The following is an 11,379-nucleotide window of genomic DNA, read 5'->3' on the forward strand; positions in this document are numbered from 1 at the left end:
AAGCCTGTAATGTGTTTACAGGAGAATCCACATTTGTTGCAGGGACTAACTCCAAAACCAGATGTTTCCAAATTCTGATGGTTTGGGGGCAGTCAGCGAGGTTCCAGGATTCAGCTAGACATTTATTAATGCAAGACTTTATTTTTCCAATTCAAAATTCCCACTGTTTTCTTAGACCATTTAATTAATAGGGTTATAACTATCTGGAGATATCAGGGTGGCTGTAGCAGATTTTTTGTGAGTAATGCAGTGGGATATTACTGAGTCCAGAACACTGAACCTCTGTCCTCTAATGTGGAAGATTGTATCACCTGAATTCTGTCCAGTTAAAAAAAAAAAAAAAAAAGGTATCTGAAGATTACTATGATTAATTGGAGAGGAAAATCTTTTTTTGTTGTCGTTCTTCCTCAGAATAAGATTTTTTTTCCAGAACTGTGCAAAGTAGTCCATATTTTGGCTACATGAAGGTAATTGGCTTGATACTTCCTAAAGCCTCTAATCAGCATTCTCTTCTCTGCCAGTGATGTTCTTTCCAAGGTAAAAGAAATGTCACTTCCCTAAAACTTTGTGTTTTTAAAAAAATACAGTTTTGCCTTGATAGAGTAATTTATTTGTTGTTAATAAAACCTCAAAGGGTTTATTTTATAAATATATGCATATTTATTTTATGAAAAACATGCTGGCTTTTCTTTTCAAAGCCTGCAAGTTGGCCATTTCATTTCAGTCACCATACTTGCCCTTTTGATTTTCTCTGGTATGCCTGCCAGCTTTCAGCAGTGGTGGTTGGGGGTAGGCAGGATGACGTTTAAAGTGTTTCGTCTAGGCTTTCAGGTGAGAAGATGCAGAATCTGCAGAACGCAGGAGCATGAGGAAGCCTGGGTGATTTATTTTATTTATATACATAGGTATAAGTGAATTATATTATTTATATGCAAGTGAAACTAAGGATGAACATGTTGCCAGTTATCCTTAACTCAAGCTTGTAATCAGGGAACCTGAACAATCATTTGTCCATGTTTGTTTCTTTTTTTTTTTATGTCCGTCTTTTCTGTGCAGTGGTATCTCATTTTTCATGATTACTTATCTGACATTTATAAAATGTTTGGCATGCCAGTGTATTTATTAAAAAGGCTTAAATATCCTTTGATCTTTGTTTGGAAATACACTAAACTTGTTTCTAACTCTTGAGATTAATTCTCCTTCCTTTGTAAATTTTGCTTAAGCATATTTATATTAATCTAGATTGTCTCCAATTCTTCAGACATAAAATAATTTCTAAACATAATCTGATATTGAGCAAGACTAAAAACACACGTGCTTGCAGTTTGGGAATCAGTTTTCAAGTAGAGGAGGCTTCTACTAGCAGAAGGTCATCAGCAAGAAGAATTGGTCTGATTCAGACTTGTGGTACTGTCCTTGTGCTGAATTTTAGCCTTAATTGTTTCGATTTTCTATCACCAGGGTCCTCCAGGTCCTCCAGGTTTACCTGGTCCATCAGGAAAGAGAGGTCCTCGGGTGAGTAAAACAGCTGTGTTCTTGTGTGGGTCTGCACAGGCCAATGATAATTAAACAGGAGTTGGAGTTTGCAACTTTTTGTTTTATTTTCAGCATATTCATATACCTGTTGACTATGAAAGTACGTAATTCTTAATGTTTGGTAAATAGGTTAAAATAAGGCAAATTAATCAACATTTTCTTCTGCTGTGGCCCTTCAGCATAGTTGATTCTGTGTATGGGCGTGTACATGGACCTCTGTTAAATCTGCACCTAACTTCTGTTGCTTGCAATACTTTTTGTTTTTCTTTTGTTTTCACCTGCTGCTTTGCAGTCTAAGATCACGTTCATTTGTTTTTGGAATGAGAGGGAGTGAGCAATGCATATCACTGCCACAGAGGAGCAGGCGGTTGATACAAAATTAACCACCGCAAGACAGAAAAATAATTCCCAATAATCTGTTTTGGATTCTTGTGTTACAATAGCTTGATAAAAGGGGTGTTAGGTAATTGTTATGTAGAAGATTTAGGGTCATGGTATTTGGGGATGTAAGTGGTTATGGCTGTAGCACCTTAGGCTAGCCAAATGGCAAGCGGGAAGTAAGGGAGCAGTTTATATGAAAATCCTAGCCAACGTGTGGGAGTAGTGTTGGTTCAGCCTTTGAGGCATATTTAAACAAGCTGTCACTCAAAGTGGTGAATGTCCTGTACTTTGCTGGCTTTAAAAACTTGATGTGGCTGGGTAGGAAAGTGCACTGGTAAAGGGGGCAGAATGACCTGGTGCTTTAGAGCAGCTGGAGGTAAGAGAGTGGATAAGTCACGTTTAAAAGTATAAAATGAAAACAATTTCTTCAAATGCTTATCTTTTTGGCTTAATTTCTTGACTTCTTTTTTCAATTTATCCTGCTACATAAAAGCTGACAGTACCTACATCTTAGATTTTTATATTGGCAAACAATATTGCCTCTGAGGCCATTCCTGCCTTGGAGACAGGATCCAACATACTCAAGTCAACCCTCACAACTGGAAGTTGCCTTTGTTTTGGAGCTAGCCTGTGTGTCTAAAGCCATGTCTGTTGGTAAGATCTCTCTTGCTCTGTTCCTATTGCTGCAGATCCTCTTAGGTGTAGAGGACATATGAGCATAGCACTCTACTGTGTGAGTTTTCTGGATTAATTATTGAGTAGGGCATCCTTTCTGATGTAAGGAAACATCATTTATGGTAAGGTACCTAGAGAAGTAAGGAAATGGCCAGGGTGATTATTTACCAGCAGTTCTGCAAGAGTTTAAAATACATATTTATATAGGCCAAGAAAGCCTAGAAAAGTATTTGAGCAAAGGAATATATATATATATATATTTAAATGTCAGTGCTCTTTACTTTGCCTAATGCTGATAAATTCAAGCAAGTACAACTAGTGAAAAGACATGGTATGTCAGAGTAGTTTGAGCCAACAAGCATGTAAAACCCTGTTGATGCGAAGTTCGTCTCCACGTGTACAAGTCTGCCTGGTGGCTTTGTCTTCCATCACGTGAGCTGCCATTTGTGATCTGAAAATGTGACTCAGGGTGTCAAAGGAAAGCATCAGAGTGCAGAACCGTATTGCCTGGGCCTTCTGCAAGCTCTCTTGGGTGCGTGTCCAAGCCTGATTTTGACAGAAGTTCACAAGGGTTGAACACTTTAGGCACAGTACCAATGGTTGATTAATGGTCAGAGATTGCCATTAAAAACATATTTTGATTTCTTTGTTTCTGTGGTGGAGAAGTCCACATCTGACACTGAAGGTTTTTGGTTTTGCGTGTATTTGGTTTTTGGCTTGTTCCAAGTTTCTCAAGAATGAACTTTCAGTGACTTCAGAATTAATCAACAATGAGATCAACTTCCCCTAATGCCTCCCATTCCACTAGGATACCTTTGCACCTCTGTAGTGCAACACATCTTCAGTTATGCTCCAACTTGCAAGTGACTCTTGCAAGCAGCAAAAGCTAGGAGCCACTTCAGCACTGGAGCTCCATTGGCACTTTGTATTTGTTTCCTTTCTCCTAAATCCCTGAGAGAGCCTCCAGTGTTGCCAGCAGTCAAGCTAATCCCACGTGCTGTTCGAGAGATTAGTATTTCTATGGAGTTTTGTCAACATTGTCATTAGTAAGACAGAGAGCTTAAGAGACAGAGCTTTCAGTGTTACTGCAAGGTATAATTACTAAATTCAGAGTCATGGGAAGAAAAAAAATAAATGCTGAGTTTACCTCCTTTAAGAATACTGAGAATATGAAAGAGATGAAACAGATTCTTATTATTTTGGTATTTGGATGAATTGCTTGGCTGAATTTTGGCCTTAGTAAATTCAGTGAAAGTTTCGCTGCTGATTTACCAGAGATAGATTTTCACCAGTTTGGTCCTCCAGTTATTGGATAAATAGCTGCTGACAGCCACTGCAAAAATATTTACCCTAATGCACAGTTGGTCATGGACTGAGGATTACTCAGTGTATTGCAGGAGCGGACACTTATCCTGGATGGTGTTTTAACTAGATATAGATAGTCCTGGTTAGCCATTCTGCTCCTGGAATGGTTTTAGTTAAATTATTTTGGCAACAAACCCATTTTCTGCATTGGCTGTGGGAGAATCAGACGGGTTTCTATCTGTGATGATTTATTTAGAGGAGATGGAATACTCCTGTTTGAGTCGTCCCTTAAATCAGTGAGAACTACGACAATTCCTTCTTTTCCAGTTTATAACTGGGTGCATCTGAATGTGATTTTTCGCTTTAATCCAATGCTTCCAAGTTTTGCAGTTACAGAGTGAGTTTGCAGTGACTGCGTGCCAAATACCTGTTAAGATTTGGGAAGATGATTTATTATTATTATTATTATTATTATTTTAAGAGATATTTAAAAGAAGGGGGAAGTACTTCATTTTTAGGAAGATGTGCACATTTCTTGGGAATCCCTTGAAAGTCCCAAGCGGTGCTTCTAAAAGCAACGATTATACAGTAAAATGATTTCTGAAGCTTTACACAGTTGTTCAGTGATGTGCTGAGTAATTCCACTCTCTTTTTTGTTTACTTTTATAGGGTATTCCAGGACCACATGGTAATCCAGGTTTGCCAGGACTGCCAGGTCCAAAGGTGAGTTAATTTATCTGTTGCCATGTGAATATGTGAGCTTCTTAATGACTTTTTGGAAGTTGTAGAACTGGTTCCTTTAATTGAAGCAATTGGCCTTCTTTGGTTTACAGATGGAGACTTACTGTAAACAATTTTTAATTAAATATAATCAAAATCAAAACAAAATAGCAGTTTATTCAGGGAATAAAAAACTATGTGCAGAATGGTGGCTTGGAAACTGCTACCCATGCAAGTAGTCTGTGCTTCCCAAAAGAGTTCCTGTAAATTAGCTCAGCCTCTTCAATAAGCTGGAATTTATGGAGACTAAACATTTAATTGCTGTAATCTTTTTGTCTTGATAGAAAAGAACAAGGGGGAAAAAAAAAAGATTGAGTCGTTCTCTATAAATTCCTCTTTTTTGTCAGTACCCAACTTTTCATATTTAAATACTCTGCTATTTCAAACATTATCACTTCATTAATATAGTAATTTTCTCTAGATGTATGGATGTGATATTTAAAACTGAAGAAAAAATACAAGACCTGGAAGCTCAAATAAAAACCCTTCAAACCTGTGTAGCATAAGGCCCCTTAAACAGTCTTGACAGATTTGTGCAATTGCAGAATGCCTTCAACTCATATTTAGTTTGAATGATTTGATAGATAGGAAAATAGAACAGCAACCATGATTTGTTTTAGTGCGATTCCTTGTGGCAGGAATCTGACCTGTCATGACAGGTGTTAGAAACTACTTGAGGACATAAAAAGAAATTTAATAAAGCTTTCAGTGTTAAACACTGTAAAACGAAGCAACTCTATTTGTTACGTCCTTTTGTTACTGTCTAGTTTTATCGGAACAGTTAAACTCAGATTCATAGTTAATTGTCACAATATTTACGCTTGCTGTGTAATAGAGTACATTGTTAGGAAAATAATTGTAACCAATTACTCCTAGGTTTTGTTTGATAATGGATTTTCCTACACCACTGAGTTATAATCCTGATCAGTCATGTAGCCATCTCCATGAATTTAAAAACAAAAGGAATTGTATGGATATGCACATATCTATACACACACACACAGATACATAGGTATGTATACACACACATTTCACTAGGTGGTTAGCTCTCTTCTTAATCTGTTGGACTATAAATTAACCTTTCAGTACAAGTACCTTCTGAAACACTTTTATTTGAAAATAAACTAACCAGGGGCTCACCAAGAATGGACTATGAAGATCCAGTTGACCTACACTGACTATGGAAGCTGAAATGAAACACTTTTGTTTGATCTTAACACATAACAGATGAATTGCAATAATTTTCTGGCCATAACTTCATGCAGAATTGTATTTTACCTTTGAGATGCATGCATTTTCCCTTCTACATTGAAACATCCCTTATGCAGTTGTTTGAAGCATAGAACAATGTTAGCTAATATCCTTCTCAGTGTTTCTACTGATCTTTTCAGATGGAGAGCCAGGTTCCACCCCAAACATATGCTTTGCAGTTCTTAGCAATAGCTAAGTGTCCTCAGCATTTGATTTCTGATAAACCGTTGATTGAGGGTGTTAAAGTCATTTAAAAGTACTTAAGAAGCTTGACTATGTTTCTGGCTCTCAGGAAAAAGGATTAGGTCAAGAAAATCAAGTTTGTGGATTTTGGCACTGTTCTAACTACACTTTAATGTTACATAGATTAAATAATTAGGTGCTTTATTTATCCTCACATCGTGTTCATGTGTTCATCCAAATTTGAAAATGATGTATAACAAGGGCTGGTTTGCTTTTTAGATTAAAAGTAATGAGGAATTATGTCTATAGGGGAAAGGAAAGGCTGTGAGTTAAGTTGTCAGAAGGCTTGTGTTATTTTTGTTGTTGTTGTTTGTTTTGGGGGAGCTGGGGTGTTTGTGTTGATTTTTTGTTTGTTTTCTTTTGGATGGTGGTGGGTCTTTTCTTTTCATGTACGTGTCCAGCTCTTTGCTAGTTTATATTTCCAGTCTTAGTTTAATAAGCTTTCCTGCATTGGAAAATAGAAGCAGAAGACTGTTTGGATTTTTTCAAGGAATTTTATAATTTACCTTCCAAAATGTAAACCAGCCGCTGGAAAACACTTAGAAAACTCTTCCCATGGTGAAGAATTGTGTTCTATGTGACCTGACAAATTGACAGTAAAGATTCATTTTGCCTATATTTCTAGGCTTTATTTTTAGTATTCAACACGCTTAGTTTCTCCAGTGGCTTCACACATACAAATCTTAACTGTGGTGGAATAATTCTTGATCTGCAGTAATGTAAGCAAGAGGAGTATCAGGCCCAGTAGCATTTCATGTGCATAAAATTAATATATAAAATTCAAATATGGAATTTTTTAACTATTTTACAGGTCTTAACTGGCAGATTGACATGAAGCCTCACACTGCTCGTTTTGTACATCCCTATGAGAGAGAGGAGTGTTGGCTAGCTAGAGATCTCCAGCCATGGATGGCAGGTCTTGTTGTCCCCAGGATGGCCTCAACTGTTCCTTTCAAAGGAAACAAAAGGTCTCAGTGACTTCCCTGTAAAGCTTGACCAAGGAGCGCAAGCAGATGATGCACATTCTATGCCGCTTAGAGCAGTAACTGAAGATACACCAATATCTTTGGTGTGGTGTCTGTGGCGTTAGCAGAGGTGCCTGTAGCTGAGAGCTCTGCAGGGCCAGGTGCCAAGCTCTCCTGTGGGGCCTGGTGACAGGGTCTGGCACTGAGGTTTTGGGATAGCAGAGATCAGTGTGGCAGAGTTCTTCCCTGCTCTGTGGCCTAGTTTTAGATGCAGGCAGTAATTTCTGCCCAGGAATGATGAGTTGTATAATCAGCTGGGAAATAGTTTGTGAATGAACAGAGGCCTTCAGACATGGTGACAGCTCTGTCCTTCCAGGATGTCTGCACTGGGTAGAGTAGGTGGTGAGCAGGAGGAAGACACAGACAAGTTGAAATCAGTGCAATAATATAGAGTGGTAAACTTGCATTGTACTGGGGAGTAAGTGGTGTCCTGAAGTGGTGGGTCCTGAGGAAAGCATCTCAGTCGGGGTGACTACTGTAATCTTGCTTAGCAGGAGTGCTTCGGATGTGCCTTTTTAAAGTGTTAGTGCAGAAGTATATTAATCTTATGGACAAGCTAATGGGAATACCTGTGAGAATAAAAGTGGTTGCTGAAAGCATGTGTTCCTTTAAAGTAGCCTTTAACTCGGAGAACAGTGACACAGTTAAGGAAAGCTAAGCATTTGAAGTAAATGAACACCTTTAAACAGGCCTACTCTGGATTAAAGGATTTTAGTATATAGTTTCACAGAAATTGAAATAACAGCATGCTCTACTGGTATCCATTTACTGTTTGATAAAAAAGACTTTACAGGCAAAACAAATAACAGGCCATATATTCTGTTATAATTGTGAATACAGACACACTGACATTTGTATTGTTAGACAAGATACAAATAAAAGCTTTTCATTAAATATTGTAGTGACATGAAATTTCAAAAATATAAATCTCCTTTTTCTGAATTACCATAATGTCATCATTCTCTACAGATTTTTTTCCAAAACTTTTTCAGTAATAATAAGTGCAGTTCATATATACATTCCCACTTTTCTTGCTGTAAAAGTGAAAACATTTGTTTCCACATACATAATTAAAAACTCTCTTCCCTGGTGATATTAATGAGCTTAATTTTTCTGTGATAGGGCCCTAAAGGAGACCCAGGATTCTCCCCAGGACCTGCAAAACGTGGGGAAAAGGTATCACCTTCTTAATTATCAAAAAAAAAAAAAAGTTTTATCTGTCACATTCTTTTGTGGAAGTCTTGAGTATAAATATTTAGAATGATTCTTGATGGAAATGTTGTGTTTGAAAGCTTGTGGCTTATTCCTTTTTAGATTACAAATCATCTGATTACATATGAAACTTTAAAACCAATGATAATGCTAAAAATCTAATGGCATATTCACATTTTAATGTGTTAGACTAGTTCTTAGAGTGACCTGTATTTGTGAAAAACTTTATTAAAGCCTTTGCTGTTAGTTCAGTTGAGGAATATTTGTGCTAAGTATAAAACAGGTAGGAGTCCAGGACTTACACTATCTATAATGAAGTAAGTAGTAACAAATAACTGTTGTTTACTAGCTGCAGATGTGTGTGTTAGATAATGTTTCTTTGTTGATGTGTAAATTTTGTTGAATCCTAATACTCACAAATACATATTTTCAATGTTAAAGAAATGCTGAGTAAAATTCAGAAAAGTTTCTATTGATGCACTGATAAGAAAATTAATTGCTGCTTTTGTAGAAATAGCAATATTATTTTAAGCTAGCGAGCTTGTACTATCGGCAATCTAACAAGTTTTATGAGCTATATACGGCCACTTGAAGCTCAAAGTATATTCTTTGGCAGGAGCCCAACCTGTCACAGATATATTGTTGAACAGCTTAAAGCTCACCCATGGATAAGTATCAGCTACACCTAGTTGTATGTTAAATGGCTCCATAATCCAAAAATATCAGAGGGATAGGCGTTTTCTAGTTCCCTTTTTTTTGGTTCTCAACTTTTCACCCAAGTCAAATTTCCTCAGCCCAAGTACTAGCTGGTAGCACCTGGGGAAGTGTAGCCTATTCATTTTTTTCCTCTAAGCAAAAAAATCCATGCCTAATAAAATATTTACTTCTTCATACCAAATGTCCAAGAATTCAAAGATATGAAGTCCTATACATGGATAGCTGAAACAGTGGTTCTGGATATTTTTCTTGTACAGGGTGATCCAGGCCCAATAGGCTTTCAAGGCCCACCTGGGATCAAAGGCCAGAAGGTAAGTTACTGTTTTCTTTTTCACACAGGCTTCCCTGCCTCAAATACACAGTCATCAGAAGTATGTCTTGTGGTTAAGGGAACAGAAAGTGAAAGAGCTTTATGCCTGCTGTTGGTACTGTTAAATGTATGAGGTTCCAGGGCCATCAGTGCAAAACTTTCTGTAAAAATTGAACAGATTATGGCAGGCATGGCATGCCCCTTCTTGAACAGAATGGGATTGTGGGTATGCCTGCAAGATACAGCCATTTTAAAATTGAATATGTTTGATTTTCAGTAAGTCTTTTCATTTTGTTTATTGTGTACTTCATAGTCTAGAACATGTTCTTTGGGATCTTGTGTTCTTTCATTGAGTAGTAAATCTGGTGCTCAATCACCCACCGCTGCATTATTTACTACTTTTCCAAATGTGTGCAAGAACTGCTAAAAAATAGAAGCCAGGTGAAAAAAGTTCCAGTTTTGGGTGCTATATAACAGTGATGCTTTTTTGATATGAGAAATATCAGGTGCTACACACTGCATTTAAGAAATACATCAAAATTATGGCAGGCCTAGGTATACAGGAAAGCACAAGACAAACAAGAAGATTTGGGGAGAGAAATTGAAGGATGTTAATAGAGGAAATGAGACAACCTTAAGAAAATGAGCAGAGAAGAGTAAGCGAGTGGATATAGTTTATGTGGAAAGAGATTATCTGACATGTTCAGTAGGCTGCTCTGCATTGTCAGTATTGTTAATAAAATGGCAAAGTAGCAAAAATCAAGAAGGTTGGAGGGAAAGTAATGTTAAAATCCTGTCTTTTAAGAAGACAAATTTGTTTTGTAATTGTAATAAAAAAAGATGGAGAACAGATACCACAGTAAAATTTTGCAGTAGTAGCACTAAAAGCAGTTTTAAAGTGTTCCTTAAAAGAATGGAATGAACTGTTAGAAAGATAGGCCTTGGAACTCGCGGTCTTTCTTTGACATATGAAGAAGGAACAATGATTAAAGGTTTGCCTGTTATTGACTTAAAGAAAAAATGGTATTGCCACAAAACTCACTGTGTTACATTTTAAAACATCTTATTTCAATGTTGTCTTGATCTTAGTGTAAGACATTTTTTAAAAATATATGCAAATAATCATTCACTTCTAGAATTCACCAAAACAGTAAAAACGTGACTAGAAAAGGAAACTGTAGTTGATTAGCATCATGAGGTGTGAGTGTGGAAGCTTGTGTTTGCCAAACACACGTGGTTCACAGTTGTGTGAACTGACAAAATGTATAGCTGTAACAAGAATTTGCAGCCCTTCTGTTGGGAGCTAACCTACACGTTGATAGCTTTTTGTTACTCGTTGAACTTGGGCCACCTTGAGATTCCCCACGTATTGTGCTTTCTCATTTCTTCAGATTTATGCTTTTACTTAGAAAACAAAGTAGTTTTTGTTTTAAAGGTTTTTAGATGGGAAGCAGCTGTCACTTGTTGTGGGTTATAAGACTGACATTTGGGGGCAAGGAAATTAAAATCTCATGGCCATCATGCTTTCTTCCTGCCACAAGAATTCACTCCTTATCTGAGGGTTAGAGACTCAGTGGAGAACTGTGATCACTTGATCACTGGAAACTTTACTCTCTATTTCCATGCTGTACACATCAGACACTAATTAGAACCACTTTTAAGTTAACTTCTGCCTGACCTACATTGCAAGAACACCAGATTTTGAATGCACTACACCTGTAAACATTAAAAAGTATTTCATGCTTGCTTTTTTTAATGACAAGCTCACAATTCATTGTTTTAAATAATTGATCTTTATCACTTTTCAATATATACAAATTGGTAAATGCACTGTCAGACTAGTCCTTCTGTTGTTAGCTTATTGTGATCTTGGAAATTATTTTCAAAGGAATGTAAGCACAAATAGCTGTGAAATAAACCAGATACAAGAATAAACTGCGGGGG

General features: G+C 37.0%; 1 protein-coding gene across 2 annotated transcripts in view; it reads left to right on the forward strand.

Moving 5' to 3' along the window:
• COL24A1 (collagen type XXIV alpha 1 chain) overlaps window positions 1–11,379 on the forward strand; it is a 130,480-nt gene that overhangs the window by 19,016 nt on the left and 100,085 nt on the right. For both annotated transcript variants that reach the window (XM_035333325.1, XM_035333324.1), the window contains exons 4-7: window positions 1,462–1,515; window positions 4,567–4,620; window positions 8,319–8,372; window positions 9,383–9,436. In XM_035333325.1, coding sequence (XP_035189216.1) covers window positions 1,462–1,515; window positions 4,567–4,620; window positions 8,319–8,372; window positions 9,383–9,436 — 216 coding nt within the window. The remainder of the gene's footprint in view (window positions 1–1,461; window positions 1,516–4,566; window positions 4,621–8,318; window positions 8,373–9,382; window positions 9,437–11,379) is intronic.

Source organism: Oxyura jamaicensis, chromosome 8 (genome assembly GCF_011077185.1).
Source record: "Oxyura jamaicensis isolate SHBP4307 breed ruddy duck chromosome 8, BPBGC_Ojam_1.0, whole genome shotgun sequence".
Lineage (NCBI taxonomy): Eukaryota > Metazoa > Chordata > Aves > Anseriformes > Anatidae > Oxyura > Oxyura jamaicensis.